The sequence below is a fragment of the Myotis yumanensis genome, unplaced genomic scaffold (assembly GCF_028538775.1).
Source record: "Myotis yumanensis isolate MYYU_CA2020_CCGP unplaced genomic scaffold, mMyoYum1.0.hap1 SCAF_2, whole genome shotgun sequence".
Taxonomy (NCBI): domain Eukaryota; kingdom Metazoa; phylum Chordata; class Mammalia; order Chiroptera; family Vespertilionidae; genus Myotis; species Myotis yumanensis.
The window spans coordinates 115,164,000-115,189,055 of record NW_027223753.1 but is presented as its reverse complement, the minus strand read 5'-3'; the positions used below and the strand labels follow the sequence as shown (position 1 = coordinate 115,189,055).

General features: G+C 41.1%; 2 protein-coding genes across 2 annotated transcripts in view; one reads left to right on the top strand and one right to left on the bottom strand.

Annotated features, from left to right (window-relative positions):
* The window catches only part of MED12L (mediator complex subunit 12L), a 423,390-nt gene that overhangs the window by 73,491 nt on the left and 324,843 nt on the right, over nt 1–25,056 (bottom strand). The window contains exons 19-26 of the mRNA XM_070405985.1: nt 24,272–24,435; nt 19,837–19,968; nt 15,323–15,550; nt 14,620–14,761; nt 13,145–13,265; nt 12,678–12,779; nt 11,795–11,908; nt 3,332–3,531 (exon numbers count right to left, since the gene is read on the bottom strand). Of these exons, the coding sequence (XP_070262086.1) occupies nt 3,332–3,531; nt 11,795–11,908; nt 12,678–12,779; nt 13,145–13,265; nt 14,620–14,761; nt 15,323–15,550; nt 19,837–19,968; nt 24,272–24,435 (1,203 nt within the window). The remainder of the gene's footprint in view (nt 1–3,331; nt 3,532–11,794; nt 11,909–12,677; nt 12,780–13,144; nt 13,266–14,619; nt 14,762–15,322; nt 15,551–19,836; nt 19,969–24,271; nt 24,436–25,056) is intronic.
* P2RY12 (purinergic receptor P2Y12) overlaps nt 1–25,056 on the top strand; it is a 55,128-nt gene that overhangs the window by 9,736 nt on the left and 20,336 nt on the right. The gene's annotated exons all lie outside the window — the stretch shown is intronic.

Sequence of the window (25,056 nt, the reverse complement as noted above, 5' to 3'; positions counted from 1 at the left end):
GCAAAAGTTTTAAAAACAAACTTTTCTAGTATTTTAAATTCTTAAAATACAAAGTGAAACCTTGGATAAAGAAAACTGTAAAAAATAGATATGCAAAAAAAAAGGAAAGAAAAGAAAGCTAAGGAAAATATTGGTATGTGTTTCAATTGGAAAATGGGTTCTTGTTCTTGCAACTGTTTTACAATCAATTTTTTTAGCTTGCCATATGTAAGGGCAATAAGTCTATTTATAAGATGCCATTTTTATGAAATGCATTATGCTATGTTCTACTGAATAGAACACAGTATAACATTCAGAAAACTGTCTTCCTGTTTGATATTACAATGTTAGTATTATAAATAAATGTTTGTGCACACCTATTCTCTGTACAATTGATTTCTCAGGATAATTTCATAAAGTGCAATTGCTGGGTTAAGAAGTATAGCAAAAATTTAAGGCTATTGATGCATATGGCTAATTAACCGGTAGAGAGTTTCTACTAATTTAAACTTCTATCACAACTTCCTTCATCAGTTTTTCAAAGGAAACTCTTATTTTAAACTAGAGCCCCGGTGCACGAAACTTGTGCATGGGGGGCGGGGGGGAGGAAGGGTGTCTGTCCCTCAGCCCGGCCTGCACCCTCTTCAATCTGGGACCCCTCTCACAATTGAGGACTGCTGGCTCCCAACTGCTCACCTGCCTGCCTGCCTGATTGCCCCTAACCACTCCCCTGCCAACCTGGTTGCCCCTGTCCTCCCCTGCTGGCCTGATCACCCACAACTGCCTTCCCCTGCCAGCCTGATCACCCACAACTGCCCTCCCCTGCTGGCCATCTTGTGTCCACATGAGGGTGGCCATCTTGTGTGTTGGAATGATGGTCAATTTGCATATTACTCTTTTATTAGATTGGATGAGGTAAGACTTTGTCAACTGTTCCTGAGCCCAATTTGAGCCCAGATCTGTTTAAAATGAAACCTGTTTCTTAACCACTACACCTGTGACTAAACACTGATTATCCATTAAAATCACCTGAGGACCTTGTTAACAAAGTGTGGGCCCTACATCAAATCAATTAAGTCAATCTTAGGTTGTGGACCAGACAGCAGTCATTTTCTTAAGGCATCAAAACCAATTTTAACTCCTTAGGTAATTCCAATTGCCCTCACAGTATGGAACCAGTGCACAACCCAACAACTTCTTAATCCTATATAATAAAAGGCTAATATGCAAATTGTCCCCTTGACCAGGAGTTCGACCTGGAATTCAACCATGGGGGCGGGGACTGCTGGTCAACCACCCAAGGCCCCTCCCCCAGGCCAGCCCTGCCCCCGATTGCCCCCACCACCCCAACTGGGGATGGGGCCAGCTGGCCAAATTCTTGTGTCCCCTCCCTCCAGCCAGCCCCACCCAATTGGCCCGGGCAGGCTGGCCAGACCCCACTGGTGCACGAATTCATACACCAGGCCTCTAGTACCTATATAACTATTTAGCTAACTTTTACCATGGTTATAATATGCCTTATAAAAAACATGACCCTGTCAACATTTGGAACATAAAAAAGAGTATACATGGTATGCCTTGATTCTTTTACTAAGAAAGGAGAAAATTTTTTTAAATATATGAAAAGTTAAAACAGAAGATAATGAAACTGGCCACTTAGGGCAGGGTGAGACAAAGGGCAGCAGGGATTAGGGAGAGAGGACATATCTCTGAGTACACCTTTTGCATAGTTGGCCTGTGGGAGCATGCTATTCTAAAGACAGATCTGGGGGGGTGGGGGGGGTGGACCTACACCGAATGTAAACAAAAACAAATAAAAATCAGTTCTATTTCAAGCAAGAAATATATCCACAGTGAGGGAGAAAGTTCAAATGATTTCTCAACATAATATGGTAAACTCTTAGGGAAGAACTATAAACAAATCTTCAAATCCTTTTAGTAAGTTTGTTTTTCCTAGTAGTATGGGTGTAGCAATTCTGAAACTATTACAGGTATATTACAGAATAAAGCAAATGAGTAAAGGGTTAATATTATTGGGAGTGGGGTTCATAGTGTGGAAGAAGGCAATATTAATGTGGAATGGGGAAAACAAAGGACTTTGTGGGGTTGGATTGGAAGTAAAGATATCAGTATGAACTCGTGATTTACACACACATTTATGTATATATATATGTTTTTTCCTTAGCTTTGTCTGCTGAAAAGGCCTAAAACAATGAGCACACACAGTGCCTTGATCTTGGTTTCTAAATACCATCTTGTGCTAAACAGAATCAAGGTTCTTCAAAGGAATGAGTAATTCTAGATCTGGGGCAGGAAAAGTACAAAAGGAGCCAGAAAGTTAAAAAATAAATAAATAAATAAAGATAAAGACATATCAAAATAACGTGAGATCCAGCATGAAAAGAGTCCCACCAGAAAAATCTGGGCAATTTGAACATGAACATAACCAAGGACAGTAAATCATAATCCATACGGAAAATTAGTAAATATAAGTTAAGGGCGGGCTTTTCCTTAGGGAAGAGTGCAAACTGATAACTGGAGAGGAAAGGAGTTTGGAGGAAAATCACCATCTTGCACCCATCATAGTAAAGACTGGTTTGGACAAGAATCAAAATGGATGCAACATGGGAGGTGAGAGAATTTGATGAGAATATTTGCATTGTCTTAAAGTGTCTCTCCAAAGACCGCTTATTAATTACAAGGAAAAAAAATAATTATCCAGTAGAGAAATTTTGAAATCATACAATGGAGACATCTTGATAAGGTTAACATCACCAATGAGGTGCCAATGGACATCATGGGCCTTCCGATGTGAGTACCAGAGAAGAACCCAGCATTACCGCTGCAGTGTCTAGCTAGGAATGCATAATCTGAAGCTAATCTACAGGAAACTTCACACAAATCCAACATAGTTGGAACAACTGACAAAATTAGAATGAGGTCTATAGGTGAGAAAAATTTACTGTACTAATGCTAAATTTCCTGAGTTTTTTTTAACTGTATTTTGTTCATGTTAACAAACACTAAAGTATTCAAAAGTAAAAAAGAATAATGTATGCCAACTACTCTCAAATGGCTCAGAAAAATTTTTTTTAAGTATATGCATCCATACTGACACACACAAATAGAATTATAAAGCAAATGTGGCAAAATGTAAAAAGTTAGTGAATTTGTATAAAGGATATACTAGAGTTCTTTATTATTATTGCAACTTTTCAGCAAATTTGAAATTATGTCAAAACAAAGCAGGATAAAAAGGACCATCTATGTACACGTTTTGTACAATAGTGAGATTCTTTCCAAAATAACAGTTACATATTCAAAGTTAAAGGCCAATTAAATCTGAAGATACCTGTTGACAAATAGTTCTCAGTACATATCTAGCATATTCTTTTAAGTTGGCGGTTTCTATGGAAATGCTTCTCCCGCATGATTTTGCATTTTGTGAGGCAGTCCAGATATCATCAGCATTCCCATCACGTCGCAAACCCCTCATGGTGAAGTCATCATTCTTTAGAGAGCTGACACTGTTATTGCCAATTTTGGCATCTCCTAAATAACAGAATCACAAACCCAAAATCACACACATTCAAAATATTGCCAATTATTTGAGAAGTAAATGAGACAAGCTTTCAGGAATTTAAAGTATGTGAATGGATAGCTGTGCAGCAATGAAGAGAATGGATCAAGAGAATAAACACAAGAACCCAGGGAAGTTTCATCAGATATGGGAAAAAAGTAAGTTCAAGACTCAGTCCCTACTTTGTTTATAGAATTATGTATGCTTTCACCAAACTTGGAAACGCCATTTTGAATCACACTTAAAAATCAGAGAACACTGATTTCACCAATATTTCAAGCATCAATGTATTCAAATTCATTTGATTTATAGACAAGGAAAAGAAGGGTTACTCACCCTGCTAGATGTCCCTTTTCCATTTCTTCTCTTACAATGACTTATTTTCTATCCATAGGTCAAGAAAAAAGTTTTGCCTTAGCCCACCTTACTATCAACTTCTTGACAAGAGACATTTATTTCCCTGGGAATGGAAAAGGGCAATGCATACTAAGGAAGCCCTGGAAAATCGGGCATTCATTGAATAACCCGTGTCTTTCACTTTCCTTTCTGTAAACACCAACTTAGGAAGAAAACTTCATTCTCACCAATCTCTAATATATTCAACTAAAATGAAGCTAAGGAAAGTGTTTTTCTTATTTAAAAAAAGTTCTGGGGAAAACGCTGAGCAGAATGATTGAATATCTATCAGTGGTCGGCAAACTGCAGCTCGCGAGCCACATGCGGCTCTTTGGCCCTTTAAGTGGCTCTTCCACAAAATACCGACTTCTGCGCATGGGCCACGAAGTTTCAATCGAACTGTATGTGCACGTCCGCACGTGGTATTTTGTGGAAGAGCCACACTCAAAGGGCCAAAGAGCCGCATGTGGCTCGCGAGCCACAGTTTACCGACCACTGATCTAGATATAAGAAATCTTCTCTAGCTACGAAAGACAAAGAACTGTCATATTTTGAAGGTGAAAAAAATAAAATAATTTGGTAATAAACCTTGCCAAATGACAATAGAGCCTCCAAACTTTTGCCTGTTTACCCACAGGATCATAAGCCTTCAGAGAAAAAAATTCCTGGAACCAACAAATGAGTTTACAGGAGGCCCTCAGAGCAAAATCAAGCCCAGGTCAGTGCAAAAAGTCTTTTAAAGCCTACAAGTCAACTAGGAAAAAGTTTTGACTCTGATGAAAAAATATGAAAAATCAGAATTGCTTATTGAATATTTACTTATAAAATCATTAAAAGGAAGGGAGGAATAAAAATACATTTCAACTCAGCAATATCTTCATTTTTATTATCAAACATTTCTCATTAAAATATATGGGCAAATATTACCAATTTCACTTTACCCATAGGAATTTATTTAATTCAACAGAGTTCTTTAGGAGTTGCAAGAAAGACCAGGTTCTGTATGTATCAAAATTTAGCATGCTTTTTAGTGATATAAACAACTATTTTTACACCTTAAGTTAAACTGCTATAGACATTAGAAACCAAATTCTATATAACAGTTCTATTTCCCTAACTCAACATCAGTCCTGATGGGCAGGACTTCAGAGAACATTGGTTAGAACATGTGAGATAGATAAGTTAAAATTTCTGCAAAAACAAAGAAACAAACATATCTGCTAGTCCCAGACTAGGAGATCCTCAAATCAGTATAGATGTTAGGATGACCTGGAGGTTGTACCAGAACCTTCTGCAATCATATAGACAATAGAACATTAGAACAGTGTTCAGTAACAGCCAGGACCCAGGCTCTGCTGGCATTCAACTGGCCTAATCCTGACTTGGGAAGCAATGCTTAGAAAGCTGTAGATTCCTCCAAGAACTGAAGCCAATGAAAAAGCTCAAGGAGCCCAGCTGGGGTGGATCAGCGGTTGAGTGTCGACCTATGAACCATGAGGTCAGTTTGATTCCCGGTCAGGGCGCATGCCTGGGTTTTGAGCTTGAACCACAGTAGGGGGAGGGCAGGAGGCAGCCAATTGGTGATTCTCTCTCGTCATTGCTGTTTCTATCTCTCTCTCCCTCTCCCTCTCCTTCTCCCTCTCCCTTCCTCTCTCTGAAATCAATAAAAACATATCTTTAAAAAATAAAATAAAGTAAAATAAAAAGGTCAAGGAGAGGCAGTCAAAGAAAAGTGAATTGATGATTATACATGGAGAGTAAACTATGGTTATTTGGATATTTAAAAAGGTTGGCCAATTTTACTTGGGATCAAACTAGTCCTTCAAACCAAAGGGACAATATCTAAATTGCACTCATCTTGGTTTCTGCCATTAAAATGTCTATCACTTAATGTAGTCACACTTCCAAAATTAGTTTATGGGAAATCTTCTATTTAGTTCCTCTGATGAACATTAGCTACCACAGTAAAAAGGTGAATCCCTAAATTCATGATTATGTTTATGTTACCATAAACAAAATACAGTTAACAATGGTCTCTACCTTTATTATTAAACGGAACTAACCAGCCATCTTTCCTTTCAAATGTACAGAAATTTTATTATTGAGATGATCATTTAATGTTGACTGTATACACAAGCTCCTGAGCTCAGAGGAAGGCTGTAGCCCTCCATGTGACTTTACCTTTCTCTTTTTACTTCAAAATTCCTGGGTGTAATAGGAGCATCATGTATGTGTGTATGTATACATGTATATACATGTATGTATATGCATATATGTATGTTATATGTGTATGCTTATTTTTAGATGCACATTTAATAATTTGCATGTATGTATATATGCATGTATGTATGTGTATATGTAGGTATTTTTAGATGCACTTTTTAAAAAATATATATTTCTTTATTGATTTCAGAGAGGGAGGAGAGATAGAAACATCAATGATGAGAGAGAATCATTGATCAGCTGCCTCCTGCACGCCCCCTACTGGGGATTGAGCCCACAACACAGGCATGTGCCCTTGGCCGGAATCAAACCTGGGACCCTTCAGTCCGCAGGCTGATGCTCTATCTACTGAGCAAACCAGCTAGGGCTAGATGCACTTTTAATAATCTCTTTTATGAAAGCCCTGTTTTCCTTCCTTGTTATCACCAAATAACACTTTCCAAGATGAAGTATAAAGGGATAGGCTTTATCCTCAAACATGTCCTTTAAGACTCATCAAAGACCATTCTCATCCATGCGGTAACTTCTGTTCTAATGAAAGGGGGCTCCTTCAGAACATAAGAGATAACATTTGTTTAGTGAAGGCCAAAAGAGGGCACCCAAAGCTGGAATGAGATAATGTGATTCAAGACTTCCCAATCATTCTCTTAATTTACAGAATAAAAATGTCTTAAAGCATTGCACTACAAATGAACAGAAAAGGCAGTGCTACTACTCCAGGAGGATGTATCTACACTAATAAAAGAGAAACATGGTAATTGGCGTACGACGCTACCCTTCCCATTGGCTAATCAGCGTATCCTTATGCAAATTAACTGTCAGCCAAGATGGCGGCCGGCAGCCAGGCACTGAAGCGAGCAGGGAGGCTTGCTTCCTCCAGGTACTGCAGATTCCAACGTTCCCCGCTTCACTTGCCGGACTCTCAACTGCAACTCTAAGCAACTATTACTATGTTGCAAATAAGAAGCTAAACAAAACGGCTTTCAGTCAGCCCGGGACCGCAACATTGTATCCATGTTTTCAGCAGTGAGGCCTCAGAGCTAAAGCTGGCCCAGAATTAAAAAAAAAAAGAAAACAAGGAGCAGTTGGGAGCTTTTAGTCACTCACCAGCGGGAAAACAGCCCTCAGCCCCTCAGCCAGCCTGGCCAGGCACCCCAGTGGGGACGCCCACCCTGATCCAGGACACCCTTCAGGGCAAACCAGCCGGCCCCCACCCATGCACCAGGCCTCTATTCTATATAGTAAAAGGGTAATATGTCTCCCGGCACCGGGATCAGCGGAGCAGCGAGGCTCCCGGCACCGGGATCAGCGTGACAGGGGGCAGCGCCCAAACCCTCTGATCGCCCTGCGGCTCTGTGTGTGACAGGGGGCGGGGCCAAAACCTCCCTATCTGCCCTGCTCTGTTCGTGACAGGGGAAGGCGCCCAAACCCCCTGATCAGCCCTGCTCTGTGCCTGATGGGGGGGGGAGCTCCCCAATCCCCCGATTGCCCTGCGGCTCTGTGTGTGACAGGGTGCAGCGCACCAACCCCCTGATCGGCCCAGCTCTGTGTGTGACAGGGTGAGGCGCCCCAACCCCCCGCCCCCACGGGCCCTGCTCTGTGTGTGACAGGGTAGAACCATAACCTCTCCATCGGCCCTGCCCTGAGTGTGACAGTGGCAGTGCCCCAACCCCCTGATCGGCCCTGCCCTGTGAGTGACAGGGAGCAGCGCCCCAACCCCCTGATCGGCCCTGCTCTGTGCGTGACGGGGTGGCGCCGCAACCTCCCCATTGACCCTGCCTTGAGTGTGACAGGGGGTGGTGCCCCAACCTCCCAATCAGTCTACCCTGAGCATGACTGAGGGTGGCATTGCAACCTCCCGATCCGCCCTGCTCTGTGCATTACGGGGCGGCGCCCCAACTCCCCAATCGGCCCTGCTCTGCGCCTGACCAGGGGCTGCACTTAGGGATTGGGCCTGCCCTCTGCCACCGGGGAGCAGGCCTAAGCCAGCAGGTCGTTATCTCCCGAGGGGTCCCAGACTGTGAGAGGGCACAGGCCGGGCTGGGGGACCCCCCCTGCCCCCCGCCGAGTGCACAAATTTTTGTGCACCGGGCCTCTAGTATACCAATAACAATATAAAAGGCATCTTGGTCATTATAAATTATATAAAACTAGTGGCCTGGTGCACGAAATTCATGCACAGGGGAGGGTGTGTTCCTCAGCCTGGCCTGCACCCTCTCCAATTTGGGACCCCTGGAAAAATGTCCTGCCAGTTTACAGGGATCGGGCCTAAACCAGCAGTCGGACATCCCTCTCGCAATCCGGGACTGCTGGCTCCTAACCACTCACCTGCCTGCCTGCCTGATTGCCTCTAACCACTCTGCCTGCCGGCCTGCTCGCCCCCAACTGCCGCCCCCCCCTCCCCCGCTGCTGGCCTGCTTGCCCCCAAATGACCCCCCGCCAGCCTGATCACCCAAAACTGCCCCCCCTGCTGGCCTGCTAGTCCCTACCTTCCCTCCCCACAGGCCTGCTCATCCCCAACTGTCCCCCTGCTGGCCTGCTCACTCCAAACTGCCCCCCCCCCCCCCGCTGTCTTGATCACCTCCAACTGACCCCCACTGATGGCCTGCTTGCTCCCAACTGGCCACCCTGCTGGTCTGCTTACCCCCAATGGCCCCACCCCCCACCAGCCTGATCACCCACAACTGCCCTCCCCTCTTGGCCTCTAACTGCCTCTACCTCAGCCCCGCCACCATGGCTTTGTCCAGAAGAACATCTGGAAGGTCTCCTGGAAGGTCTCCCAGTCTAATTAGCATATTACTCTTTTATTAGTATAGATATATTTGTCTGTAAATATGATTATGATTGCAGATATGAGTAGGACCAGGTAAAATTTTATAGAATGGGCCTTTTATTATAGATGGTTTGTCATGTATGCATTTTTTCGAAAGAAGTAAAAATTACTTTAAAAAATGTTTCAGGAAGACTTTGAGAAATTTACAGTATCTGCTTTTCTTCCAAGAAAGTTGTCACTTTTATGCCAGAGTGAGAATTATTTGTATGCTTTGTATGTCAGCATTGGGCCACTGTGACTGGGGGGCACTTAGCTTGATTTGAGAGTAATTATCTTGCTCACTGGCTGGGAGGGAGGGTGTGTGGCAGAGGAGATAAATACTCGGTTCTGGATTATTCATAGATTGCTGACTTTCTGGATTGATTGTGCAAGCCCCTCCTTTTATTGATGTCCACCTTCTGTTGACAGACATCTACCCTGGGAGAGAAATGAGATGAAACTCTCTTTCTTGTCATTGTAAAAGCATTTGAATTCCTAAGGTGTGATAAGGCCTCCCAGCCATCCACAGTCAAGGTACACATTTTCATGGAGGATGTTCCCACAATTGAATAAATTAAAACAATTTTTTTCTTTTAATTTAAACTTTCTTTTATAACTGTTTTCTTGTTACTTAAAAGCTAGTTTTTTTTGAAACTGCTTCCAAAGCTTTTCAAGCTGTATGTCCTTGGAATAAATTTATAAATAAGAATTGAGCCCAGCGGGTGTGACTCAGTGGTTTAGCATCGACCTATGAACCAGGAAGTCACAGTTTGATTCCAGGTCAGGCCACATGCCCAGGTTTTGGCCTGATCCCCAGTACGGGGTGTGTAGGAGGCAGCCAATCAATGATTCTCTCTCATCATTGATGTTTCTATCTCTCTCCCTCTCCCTTCCTCTCTGAATCAGTAAGAATATATTTTAAAGAGAGAGAGAGACAGAGAGAGAGACAGAGAGAGAGAGGAGTGTATATGTTTGTAAATAAGAAAACATGAATTTGATGATCTTAGAAAGTCTTATTTTCTCTCATTAAAACTTGTGCAGTATAAGGAACTCCATAGATTCTCTTAATTTGAAGAAAGTTAGAGGGAAAGGTACTAATTCAGAGTTCCTTGGGAAAATGTATCACTTATATATTTTTTTATGTTTTTTTTTTAAATCAAAAACTGAAATATTTTCTATTCAGAAAATATATTTGGATCTAAATATCTTCTATAATTTTAACCCTAAAACATCAATTTAAATATTTTAAAAATGGTTTGGATGTTTGTTTTTTTAAATAAGTTAGGTTACTGGAGTTCTACATGTTACTGGATCACCTGGGGTAATTTTCTGATTGGAAAATTAAGAATTATAGTCAGAGGGGAGGACATGAGAATTTTTAAAGAACATATTCATTTTACTTTAGAAGCCGAACCTCTCTTATCATGTGACTTATTTTGTATGTTTGTTAAACCATATTATCACATAAGCACTGCTGCTATTGGCACAAACAGTGACAGTTGATTCGGGTCATTTGAATGTCCACTGTCTGTTTTAATTTGTATGTTCGTTTTGACTCTGTCATATGCTCAAACTTCAGTGGAAGTCATGAGAACCCATTATTTTTGCCTGCTCCCTCCTTTATGTTGGAAATATTCTTTTTTACTCAGAGGGACCTTAACTTTGATCTAAGGGATTGTTTCCGTCGCCAACTGTTTCCTTCCTTGCCAAGTAAGAGAGTTGTTGTGAACTCTTCAGTGATGCCTTCCCCAGGATATTTGTAGATGTGGTTGGGAAAAGTCATTTCATCCCCGACCTTTGCATGTCAGGTGCTGGGGTCCCTGGGTGCCACCTGGCCTGCGCCCCGGCTCTCTCTCCCTCCGATCTCAATGGGGATCATGGGGCCGCAGGCCAGCCGGCAACCCCGCCCCCAGAGGTCCGGGGTTACCACCTGGCCTGCGTCCCGGCTCTCTCTCCCTCCGATCGCCATCGGGATCACGGACCGCAGGCCAGCCGGCACCCCGGTCAGGGGGTGTCACCTGGCCTGCTGCCCGGCTTTCCGATGGCAATCACTGGCTGGGGGGTGGGCAAAGGCGGCCTTTGCCCACCCCCCAGCTCTTGCCTGCCGCCTGGGTTTCTGATCACCGTTCTTCCGTCTTTCCCCTTTCGCCTCCCATCATTGCGTGTATGCAAATTAACCGCCATCTTTGTTGGCGGTTAACCGCCATCTTTCTAGGAAGTTAATTTGCATATCGCCCTGATTGGCCAATGGGAAGCGTAGCGGAGGTACGGTTAATTACCCTTTTTGTCTTTTATTAGATAGGATTATGCTATGTAATACTGATTTATCAGTAATCTCAATCTCAATGCAATTATCACCTGATTGATGAAAAAACTATGGTACAGGGTTATAAACTTGTTCAGGGTCACAGTGGAAGCAGAAACACTATGACTGAAACCCAGGTTTTCTGGTGATTTACTCCTAGAATATAACGTGGGATTTAAACCTTTGACTAGGTCATCAAGTTTTCTGTGTCCATCACAAAGTGTGACTTATGCCAACAAATGAAGGCAACACAAGCTAGGAGGTCTGAGGATCTGTATTACATCAGAATGAGATAGCATGCAGTTAAAACCCCACCCAAAAAATATATTTAAATTCCACCAGTGTTGTAGGTAAGGGACAGACTTCTGGGAGTACAACTGAACTTGGACTTGGGGAAAGCCAACAACAACAACAACAACAACAACAAAACATTTCTATTACTATTAAATCGAATTAAACTTCTGGTGATTAATCAAGCTTAGTGCCAAGATAGTCTTACCAAGCATCATAATTGCTTTTAAAACAGCAAACACTGCTCCCACTTCGATGCTGTTGTGAGCAGCAGCTAAAAGGTGTCTATCACAAGATGATCTTATTCCAGGGAAAGTTTTGCCTATGAGAACAAAGAACAAGCCTTTCATCATCTCATCACCATTATTAACAGTGTTTTGTAACCATTTACAGTCGTAGGGCTTTTCACTGTTAGATTGTGGGCGCTTAATTGCCGTTAGCTAGCTTTAATTATGCTTCATGAATTCACTAAGAAACATTGCCAGCGCCCTGTACTTAACCGTTTCTTTTTTTACTATTAAAATAATGTCTTTGCTCCTTAGAGAGATGTGTCAAAAACATTAGGATTTTCATCCATTTATGCTGATGGTCTCTTTCTCTTTCTCTCTCTCTCTCTCTCTCTCTCTCTCTCTACACACACACACACACATACACACACACACACACACACACACACACACAAGCCCTAACATGGAAATTATCTTTAGGAACAGATTTTACCAGCATCCCTAGATGTTTTCCCTTTAGTAAAAACATAAATGAATCACTGTCCTAAGCTGCTATGCTGTGGTTCACAACTAACATGCATAGTATGTTAGAGGATCACGCTGCCCACCAGCATGGCTGGCCTAAGAGCAAAAGTATTTTTATTGTTTATTAACTCTGGATTTGAGTTTCTCAACACATCCTGATATTACATAAATGAAAGGTGTTGACAGCCCTCTCAGTGGCATCATTGCACCCCTTCATCACCCTCAAGCAGGCCCCCCAAAGTCAGGAAGGAAATTACAGAATGAACAGCCTACTTGGTCATTTGAGAACCTGGAGCTGCAAATGAAAACATAATCAGAGGTTTGGGGCTATCAGCTCACCGGCTGCTTGAGGGAATAAGCAGGCCTGGGGGGCTCGGAAGAGATGGAGCAGGAGGCGGCAGGTCATCCTGGCCCCGGGCTCGGCATCCGCGTCTCCACAAGCTGGGGAAGAAGGATTTCCAAAGCAAGTTTCCTCACATATTCAAGAACATGTCTCCAGGCTTGCTATTAAGCTAAACTTTCTGGAATAATGTGAAAACATGCTACTTATGGTAAAAAGTAAGACACCAGCTACACTTTCCTGAGAAACTCGAATGTACGTGCTTCCTCAAAACCAGGTACCAACATCCGGGAGTCACAGTGCTCTGGGCAGAACAAGATATACAATTCTACCATCTTTACCTGCAGGCCACACCACGGCCCAACGCACGTGCCCTTGAATACCACCCTCACTGGGTTTCACTAGTTAGACACCATCCCACCAAGACCAGCATCACATGCCCACGCTGTCCCGGATGCCACCTCACCTGCCGCGAGGAGAGAGGGCAGTGCCACGTGCTGCACGACGTCCTCCAAGGAGAAACACTGTCGTGCTATCAGAATAGCAATGAAAGTAGCTAGTGAATCATGGAATGAAAGGTCACTCACCTTCAAGAAAAACATTGACACGTTTTAATACCTAACACCCTCTTTAATAACAGCTAAGATTAATATCTAAGAGAATGTAGGCAACACCAATGAGGTTTCAGATCCTCAAATGAGTGAATGAAACTTAGCATGAGTATTCTCCTCTAGGCTTATTTCTACTTTATAAGACAACGAATGAGGTTTACCCACATCCCAGTGCTGTAAGAAGACACTGGGCTTCATCTTGAGTACAAATAATTGGGAAAAAAAAAAAAACAATAAGAAAAAAAAATCAAGAAATCCCTAAAAGATGTAGCAAAAATACAACTTTTCTGCAAAATTCAGTAGGATCTGTCATTTAAGGGTAGCCATTAATAAGCAAGGAAAAACCTGGAGGTTGCCCTAGTTAAAACACAAGCCTCAGTAATGGTTTGGGGTTCTATTCAGGGATAACAAAGTAATGAGTCTTTAATATAAGTAAATTGGTTTTAAAAATAACTCTGAAAATTTACAATTGACTCCTAAATTTTAAAAGGTGAGAAAAGAGGAAGAAAAGTTATTTCATTCATAATATAACCTCTACCTTTACAGATTTCACAAGACTTTGGCAGAAAATAATAATAACAATTTAAAAAGCTATAATAGCAACCTTAATATTAAGTTGTAGCATATGCCAGGGAGTGTGGGTAGCAATCTACAAAAAGTCACCTCATTTAACTGCACAACACCATGAGGTTCATACTACTGTTAATTCCAATTTTATAGATGAGTGAACTAACTAGAGGTAAAGTATAACAAAAACAACTAAGAGGTTAAGGAACAATGTTAAAGATAAAAATATGTGTCTTTCCTGTCTAGAAAAGCAGGCCACAGGTAGGAGTTTGACATGCCTAAAATCTTAGCGAGACACAGAATGGAGTAGGACTGTCCAACCCAGACTTGAGATATCAGAACTAGGAAGTTCAACTTCAACTGGGAGGTATTTTCTTAAATGTATAAAATTGTTCTATATGTACGATATATTAACATACAAAAGGTCACACCAAGAAGTGATAGGCAAAAACAGGTAAAGAATTAAGATGGATTTTTAAGAAATTCACATATCATGCATATGATATTCTAGGAAATCTGTGATATAAATGGGCATATTTTCATCACTTCCAGACACAATCACTAAGAAAGACTGGATGCCCCAATGAATCTGAGCCTGGACATTCTCATGCAACACAGCACCAACCACACTCTGGTATACTGCTTAAAGTGATAAAAGGAAAAAAATTTACATTTCAGTTAAGGGTTGAGTCAATTAAAAAATATTGCTCACTAACTAAATATTTAATTGCAGTTGAGTTTTTAAGTGAAAAAGAACACTTACATCTACTGTGCAAAGTACATCATTGAACCCCCACACGTGATTGGAAGAACAGCAGAGAGCCTTCAGAACTCCCAGCCACTCTGAACTAAGAACAGTGCAGCATGCTGTCAGCTCGGAGGAGAAATTGGCTATGTCATTAATCCTAGAAAGAAGATAAAGAACAGACACAGTATAAAGTAACAAAAAAGAAATACTGCATGTGACATACTTAAGAACACATATTTCACTACCATAAACAAGTCATTCATTTCTTATAGTCAAGGATATAATAAATACCCACTTGACAAATAATCTAGTAGAACCTGGAGAAGATAAAAGTGAATGGCTTTAAATGTTTTCTGTTTTTAATGCTGGTAAACAACAAACAATAACCATTACAGATGTCAATTACTCTGTGAAAAAACTTAACCTATACAATGACCTTTTAAGAACATAAATTTTTTTTTTAGAAACTATGTAATTTAGGTAGGCCTAAATACAGTATTTTTAAAATATAGACAATTTTTATTTGTATTTTTTCTTGTATATGTTTTTGTCTCTTGGGTTAAGGAAATCATAGTACAGAGCAGATAAAATAATATACAAAAAAAAGAGAAAACAACATTCAACTGTCAGCCTAGGCAATTACTAAGGAAGTTAATTTCAAAGTAGCACCAAAGCAACAACTGTGGTTAGTCACAAATTTCAGGGTAACTCAGCTCACCTTCCAGCGTCCTGATGGCCCATACATACATTCATGAGTGTATTGCAGACGAAGCTGTAGCGATTGGCCGCATTGTCACTGAGGATCTTGCCTAGCATAGAGTAGTTGATGCTACAAGCTGAAGGATTCTCAATAAAATCCATCATGAAGTCCGGATCCCATCGCAAGTTAGAATTAGCAGGTATCACGTTATTATATATGGTCTGCTTAACTTTTGAACAGGCACTACTGAGGTTACAAGAAGAAGAGTTAAGAAAAAAAACCACACTAGAATAACTAGAAAGTTAGTTAATTTAAGGACAGATTAAATGGTAGCAACTGTAATGTATTCTTATAAAAGAGTCACATTGAGTTCTTGATTCCAATTTCTTAATAATCAGCACTGAACACAGTGCCTGGAATGTATTCGTTGGTCAATAAATAGTTGCTGAATGGGTTGTGAAGAACAAAACAAGAATAAGAACTTGGTTACTAATCTTAATTATTTTCTAATTTTTTTCTACATTTTATGTTTCAAAAATAAAAGAATTTACTAAGGCTTTCAACAACTATCTCTAAACAGTAGTTGCAAAGTGTTATTACTTAAGAATAAAAATAGGTTAGACTAAACATCAGGAATAATTCAGGGCTTAGTAGTAATTACATATCCTGCAAAACTATTCCTCTAGGTACAGGGTATCCAGCAGAGGTCAAGTGGTCAGAGTTGTGAAAGAGAGGCTCATTCCCTGCCCTCCAGGAGCTTGCATTCCAGTTGGGGGAAACGGATGATACACAAATTAAATAAGAGTGAATAAACTACTATTCCTAAAAGTTTATCATGTTCTGTCTTGTAGCACGATTAAGAGATTTTTAAGAGGCTGGCTTATCATGAAAACAGAGTATGTTTCAGTGAGTTATATCTGAATATGACATAGAATGTTAGAAGTACAAAGGGAATTAGAAAGTATCTGATCCAATCTGGCTCTGCAGATGGAGCTGAGGGACAATCTGATTTCAAAGCTCAGCTCCCATGTATACTCAGCTATTCCTTCCTATTGCTGTGGACATGAGTGCACAAGCAGCATCCACCTCTATTCAAGAGCTCTCTTATGCAGCAGAGAATCTTTTTCTTTTAGATTAACTTTTTGGCAGCAAATTTATTTGTGATGAAGGCAACATATGGCTTTTTACCCCTAGTGTTATACACCTACATAAATAGTACCCAGAAATGACTGCTTTAAAAATGAAAAGGCATACAAATAACACTCTTTACCCTAAACTGTTGCCACTGCCAACTGCTTTAAGAAAACAGAGATTGTTCAATTTGTGGTTTACCAAAACCTCCTCCTTCAGAATCACCTCTGGGTGGTCTGTTAACCATAAAGACTCCTGGACCTCTGTAGGTTTACTGAATCTGTATGTTTAAAATGCTGTTCCAGGTAAATCCAGGTGCCAAAAGTGCTTGGGAAGCACTGGTCCGTTAGAGAGGACTAAACCTACCCACTAAATGGCAGTAATTGTGATCTACACTATCTTTCTTTCCAGGTAACTTATGTAAAAACTCCTCAGTGGTCACTGAAGGATGCACATTTACCATCTAGAGTTATGACCTGCTCAAAATGATGGATGCTATACAGTCTTCAGGGCTTTTAAAATCTCCAGTTTCTGACTTAAAAACTCTTGCCAACTTTCTACTTAACTTTTCTTTCATTCTCACTTAGCAATAGTTCCTAATTCATTTCATTTTCCCACTAAAGCTGAAACAAAATCAGCTCGTTGCTGATTCCCTCCCTAACACCACATCCTTGGTTTCCTCCACCTCCCAATTCACTGAGTGTTGGAGGAAACAGTCTTCTGCAAGTAGTGAAGCATTGTCTATTTTATTCGGCCTCCCACTTAGTTCTAACATGCTATTCATTCCTGCCTTTAGAAACAAAAGAATTCTGCCGACCTCCAGCCAGGAATGCTCACTTTTTCTGAACTCTATGGCTCATGGGAAAGTCTCCTCGCCCTTCATTTCTAGGCTTCCTATTTCATTTATTAGACTCTTTCCAGGTGAGCGTCTATGTTTTATTAAAAAGTCAGCTGCTACCTCGGTCACTCTCAGATTCTTACCACTCTCTGTGCAGGCATATATGGGTTTAAGGAAATAACCTAGGTATTTCCCTTCTGAAATTGTCTGTATCAAAAAACCCGATAGACTCCGATAGAGTGATGAAAGCAACACACACCTGGAGGCCAAAATTACTTATGTTCAAGTCTAAGTTTCATCACTTATTAATTAGGATGAGGAACAATCATCTGGTGATAGGAACATCATTTCTACTTCCTGGGGTTGTTGAGTGGAGTAAGGATCTTGATGGAAATAGCCCAGTGCCGTGCTTGGCACAAGCAGCAGCTCAATCAGTGGTAGGTGTGAATATGTCCCCCAAATATTCCTCTTCCACAACTTTATAGATGGTGCTTCAGATCCAATTATTAAAACTGGTTTATTAGTATATTAACAGAAATCTCTCTGCATATCTAGCTTTTGTTGGGCCATATTTCTTAATCCCAAACTGCAAATATGTCTGACTTCCAGGTTTCCCGGGACAGCTGTTTCTCTGCCACTTCTTAATCAAGAGAACCTCAGCCAGTGTCACAGCTGTGGGGCACCCCTGTGCTGATCCCGAGCAGCCCTCAGTGCAAGCTGGTCTCCTGATCTCCACGCACCCAGGTTACAAGACTGGAATGAACTCATTTACACTGCCCGGCAGGAGCGTTAGGGCTCCTGGAGCTTTCTTGGAAGTTCACTATTAAGAACAGGGCTGTTGCCTAAAGTGAATCACGTATGAGAAAGCTCTCTAAAAACGGCCACCTGAAAGCTCTGTGTGAAAAAGCAGCAGGATACAGGTTATTACTGCTCTTACATAATTTCTGTGAAAAGACGTTTCATAAGATTCACTCAAATAGCATCCCTATAAGGGATTATTTTGAAACCTAACCATTCATGGAGACATACTTTCACATTTTTCCCTATTGATACCATGAAAAGTTTCATGATATTTTTGTATATATCTTTTATTTAACAGACATTTTTTTAGTGCTTCCTATGTGCCAGACACTCTTCCAGGTACTGGGGCATAGCAGCGAATAAAACAGAAAAACTTTCTACTGTTGGTAAGCTTACATTCTAGGAAGGAAAGAGATGATAAATAAATATGCAATGTGCCAGGGTTAGTGCTAAGGTCAAAGAATGACAGTGTAGGCAGAGGGGTATGCTATTTAAAATGCAGTGGTTGGGCCCTACTTGGTTTGGCTCAGTGGATAGAACGTTGGCCTGCGGACTGAAGGGTCCCAGGTTCGATTCCGGTCAAGGGCACATGCCCGGATTGCAGGCTTGATCCCCAGTTGGGGGCGTGCAGGAGGCAGCCAGTCAATGATTCTCTCTCATCATTGATATTTCTCTCTCCCTCTCCCTTACTCTCTGAAATCAATAAAAATATATTTTAAAACAAACAAACAAATAAATAAATAAAAGGGGTGGTTGGGAGGAAAGCCGTGAATGAACTGTAGACGTGAGCATGCAAGTAACTAGGGAAAACACAAGAGAGGTAATAGCAAGTGCAAATGCCCTACAATGGTTGCTCTGAGTGTCTGAAAACCAGGAAGGAGGTGCACATAGTCAGAATGGAACAAGGGGGAAAAGGCAGAAGAGAAAATCAGATCCAGTAGGTCCTAAAGGCTAGGTAATGACTTCAGAGGTTTTTATTCTGAATAGATGAGAAGCCATTGGAAAACTTTATTGTTCTTGTTTTAAAAGGATGATTTTAGTAGATGTGTTGATAATATGCTCAAGAGAGTCAAGGAGGCAAGAGGGGAAACCAGTGAGAAGAGCTGCACAATGGTCTAACCAGGAGATGACCATGGTGGTCGTGACAGAGCAATGAAGAGGAGTCAGATTCTCGGTACTATACCTGGAAGGTAGAGCTAGCTCATAGGATTTACAAACAAATGGGTGCAAAATATGGAGCAGAGAAAACCGTAACTGATCATGCTTTCCTTACCTCCTTCTAGATTCTAAATTTATTTTGCCAGTTATGACTATCTCCTATAATTAGTAATCTGAGTTTCCTCGAAATAACATTAAATAAGTATGTATTTTCCAACATCTGTGTACCTGTGGTGGTAGCAAGTGCTAAGATGCAGAGAATGAAAGGGAGTCAGGGATGCTGTTTCAAACAGGATGATAACGGAAGCAGAGAAACAAAGTGAGAAAGTGAGTGCACACAAAAGTGGGAAACAATGTTCCCAGTGAGGTAACAGCAAGTGCAAAATATAAAATATTGTATCACAAGTTTATCTCAAAATCGCAATCACAGTTAAACACGCATTTGTAATAAGGTTATAGATACAATGAAAGGTAACTCAATATGAATTCTGGCAGATATAATTATGACTAACTTTCACTATTAAAAAGGATGACAATATTGGTCTAGTCACTAATAAATAGAGATATAACCCTACCCTTATTCTTTTGATTTTCTTCTACCCACCTGAAGAGGTCTCCAAATTTACTTCTGAGGTGGCTACATGACACGTAGAGATCATAGAGGTAGGCTAAGATGCATCTCTCAGGAGAAGAGCACTCTGAGGGATTCACAACATGCTTTACCACACTACACAGCCTGAGGAGACAGCATGTGAGGAGTGAGATATACATGTTGCTAATACATAAGCTACTGTTTAAATCTTTTAGAGAATATGTCCATTTATTACTTGTATAAAAAAGTATTAGATTGTTGACACTAATCATTATAACAGTAGTAAATAATTAAGAAAAATATCAGTTTATTATAATATTAAAATACTAGATATTTTTTTTAGAAAACTTCAAAAATGGCATTAACAACAAGAAAAATAGAAATTCCTCCATACAGAAAGTATATATGAATGAATCTATCAATTAAGTTGCTGTGACTAGAACATAAAGGAATGTTAAAGTAGAGAATCTCTCCTCAGCAAAAAAATTCACTAATTCAGTGAATTTTCAAAGATCCCCAAATCTACTTCTTTGTTAAGGAACAATTCTTAATCAGTAAATCTGGGAAATCCATTTTTAAACCATGAGCTGGTGCTTACATGAACCTGGTGAATTCACAGTTAGAGGTCACATTTCCCTTGTTTCTCCAAACTAGAAACAAATTTACATTAGTTTATCTCATATAAGAACCAAACCTCCTTCCCCTTAGAAACATTCCCTGAAGTCTTTCAGTTCAAAGTACCATTGCTGCTGCAATCTGTGCCATTTCCCCAAATCCTAACTACGGCCTCTTTCACCCCAGTTCATACAACACAAAAGTTCATATAACACAGAGATAAAAAAGTGGTCCAGCCCCCTCTTCGTGAATCTGATGCCACCACCACTTGCATTCTGTTAAAGGGTTCAGCCTATGATAGCGTGATGGTTCAGATTATTAAAGCTCAAATGGGCTTTAGAAATGAACTGACTCATCTTCCTCATTTTACAAAGAGGGCTCTAAGGCTCAGAAAAGTAAAGTAACCTGCTCATAGGCTAAGAGCGAGTTCACAGCAGATCCAAGAGAGCTTAGGTCTCCATATTCCCAAGCCACGGTTCACTCCACTATTTAGAGAACAGGGTGAAGCCAGAGGGAGCCTAGGATACTTAGGCCAAGAAGGAATCACAAATACCAGATGTGGAACTCAGGAAAGTACAAGAGGAAATGGCAATATAGCATTCCAAACTCTATGAAATGGCATCAGCAAACGGGGCCAGTGGGCAGCAGATATAAGCTGTCAATTATAGCAAAAGAGTCACATAATTATGGAAAACAGATTCAATCAACAGTTAACTATATAAACAAAAAATTCCAAATATAACCTAAAAAACAAAGAATTATTTTGTAAATAAACATTTATTGGGAGTATAACAGTCAATGTTTGTAATCAATGTCTTCCTCATTTTTTTTTTCACTTGCCATTGGAAAGAAAAACATTTTACACTGAGATCCAGTATATCCATTCATACAAGTACAGAAAAAAAAAAAATTTGGGGGTAAAATACCCTTACTATGTACGATAAAGTGAAAATATAATAAAGTTAATATTAAATATGATTTTATGAACATTTTATAAAATAAATTTAAAATGTCAAAATAAATACTGAAATGAATTTCAAAATAAACAAAAATAAAAAATATGCTTGTCAAAAATCTATTATATTCATTTAATGATCAACTAATGGGTTTCATGCAGTTTAAAAAGCATGGTGTAGATTAGACAGCATGAGTGAGCTCCTAGTTCGAAAGACTTTCAGCAGCCTGGGAGATTTAGTGATGTGATGCTGGGTATATCCCTTCGCCAACCACTTCCTTTAACAAGCCTGAGTTTCAGTCTCTTCACTTGTAAAGTGGTATTAATTATTCAACTTCACAGGGTAGTTGAGGGCCATATTAAACAGTCCTATATTTCCTGAATTCTAACATGTTAATTTTTTCACATGTGAAACTATCTTGGATATTTCAGATTTCACTTAATAATCTTCATGCATAATTAATGTGATAGCACTTCCTTTTCCCTGAGAGAGCTGCTGTTAAATGGATGTTACTCTTGAATAGAGTATAAATTGATTACATGTATTAGATCACAAAAAAAGAGTACTATAGAACCAAAGACCCCCATGTTTCTTTTGAACCCAGGAGAAAAATGGAAGAAAAAGAAAAACAGGTTTTCTTTTTTTATATAAAAGCCTGGGAAAGGAGTGAGTCTTCGGTGGACAAAAAGGAGCACAGTATAGGGTTTTTTGAGAGCTAATTATTCTACCCAAGTCCCTGTAACCTCAGTCTCTAATGGGGATGGTATTAGGTAATTATTAACCCACTAGTAGTAGTAGAGAAAACCTCATACTACAATTCACACAAACCAAAAAAGACTAAGAATCAAGAAAGTCACTGTTTCGATTATTTTATCAAAAGATAGGTTTAGTTTATTTAAAACAATTAAGTTAAAGAAGTAAATCTCTAAAATGACAATGCATGCAAAGCTTATTCAGTGTTGGATTCTCCAAATATAAACTGAAATTACACGAACAAAAAAGTTGTCACATGTGTGCCATTCATAATTACCCACAATACTGGGTAGGGCAGATGACAGAGTGCTATAAATGACAGGCTTGTATTTGTAGAAACCAGGGGGAGGGAAGTAAGGCAGGATGGTAAAGAGAAAGGAAAAGAGAAAGGGAGAAAGGAATCACATATTTTAAAAAAAGAAAATACTTTTTCATTCTTATAACTCTTCTTTGGTACATGTTTTCTTACAAAAGTATTCTTTAACTATGTTATATCTCTTTATTGAAATAAATATCAATACTATTTTTCTCTACTATACTATACTATCCTATATAATGAAAGGCTGATATGCAAATCGACCGAACAGCAAATGACTGGTTGCTATGACACACACTGACCACCAGGGGGCAAGACACTCAATGCAGGAGTTGCCCCCTGGTGGTCAGTGCACTCTCCTTGTGGGAGTGCACCAGAAGCTGGGCTGATAGCTGGCTAGCATAGTGGCAGTGGCGGGAGCTTCTCCCGCCTCCACTGCAGCGCTAAGGATGTCCGACTGATGGCTTAGTCCTGCTCTCCATGGGGAGCAGGCCTAAGTTGTCAGTCGGACAGCCCCTGAGGGCTTCCGGACTGCGAAAGGGCACAGGCGGGGCTGAGGAATCCCGCCCACGCCCCCCCCCCCCCCCCATGTACAACATCCCCCCCAGTGCACAAATGTTGTGCACCGGGCCTCTAGTAATATTATACTACTAGAGGCCCGGTGCACAAAAATTTGTGCACTCGATGGGGGGGGGGGGGGTCCCTCAGCACGGCCTGTGCCCTGTCGCAGTCTGGGACTCCTCGGGGGATGACCACCTGCTGGCTTAGGCCTGCTCCCTGGGGAATTGGGCCTAAGCTGGCAATCAGACATCCCTCTGGCAGCGCGGGAGCCCTTGGGGGATGGCCACTTGCAAGGGGGGCGCAGGCCTAACCTGCAGTTAGACATCCTTAGCGCTGCTGAGGAGGCAGGAGAGGCTCCCACCACCACTGTTGTGCTGGCAGCCGTCAGCCTGGCTTGTGGCTGAGCAGAGCTGCCCCTGTGGGAGAGCACTGACCACCAGGGGGCAGCTCCTGCATTGAGCGTCTGCCCCCTGGTGGTCAGTGTGTGTCATAGTGACCAGTCATTCCCAGTCGTTCTGCTGTTAGGGTCAGTTTGCATATTACCCTGTTATTATATAAGATAGCGGCCTGGTGCATGGGTGGGGGCCGGCTGGTTTGCCCTGAAGGGTGTCCCGGATCAGGGTGGGGGTCCTGCTGGGGTGCCTGGCCTGCCTGGGTGAGGGGCTGATGGCTGTTTGCAGACGGTCAAGTCCCCCCCAGTGGGGACCCTGACCCCATGGAAGTTTGGCTAGCCTGGGTGAGGGGCTGATGGCTATTTTCAGGCTGGCCACACCCCCTTTAGGGTGGGGGGGGCCCCCACTGGGTTGCCTGGCCAGTCTGGGTGAGGGGCTGATGGCCGTTTTCAGGCTGGCCAAGCCCCCCGGCGATGGAAGCTCCCAGCCTCTTCTTTTTTTCTTTTTTCTTTTTTTTATTCTGGGGTTTATTTATCTTCTATAATTGAAACTTTGTTGCCTTGAGTGGAGCTCAGAGCCGGCCACAGCAGGCGGGAAGCTTGGCTTCATCCATCACTGGAGCAACCAAGCCTTCTGCTCGCTCCAGCTCCGTGGCCGCCGGCCACCACCTTGGTTGGGTTAATTTGCATATAGTCGCTCTGATTGGCTGGTGGGTATGGATTAAGGCGTAGGGAAGGTACGGTCAATTTGCATGTTTGTCTTTTATTAGATTAGATAATATTATAATACTATAATATTTCATCACAATTATACATTATACGATGTGAAACAGTAATGATACTTAATATACCAACCCTTCAAACACCTGGGCTGTTTGCTCCGGGTTCAGGATCAGACAGCTGTGGTAGCGCCTGAGAACAGCCACGATGCAGACACAGAGGCCCGTGGTGTAGCTGCCTGCGAGGCTGGAGGATTTCAGGAGCAGTTCGGCTTCCACAACACTCAGTTCATTTAGTAACTACAATGAGAGAAAAGATCAGATGAAAATGTAGCTGCCAAAGCACATAGGAAAGCATTTATTTTTAAAAACCATGCATGTATTGAGTCATTCTAGTAATACTTTTATCTCGCCCCTTATCCTGCCCCAGGGCCATATACATATACATAATCTGTCTCAGAAAAACACACCCAGTGAATTACAATGATTTTCATTTTTTATCCTTTACCAAATTATGGGGTTTTTCTTTTATGTAGACACCAAGGTACATGCAGTTAGAAAGTATCCAATACTAAAGTAGTTACCAACACTTTATGGCAGCCCAAAGCTAAAGCTCTAGACTGAATAATTTCAGAGAACATTCCACCTCTCACTTTTTTCTCCTTTTCCTTCTTTTTAATAAAACAAACAGAGATTATTAAGAGAATAAGCAATAGAAACCAACTTTCATTTCTATTTACCAACAACATAAGAAATATACTCAAGTGTGTATATATATATATATATATATATATATATATATATGAAATATAGCAGGACAAATCAAATTATAAGGTTCTATTGTTTTGCTCTTAACCTAAAATATACTCTATTATAAACCGCAAACAACCTTTCATCTTTCTCAAAGTAATAAAAAGACAA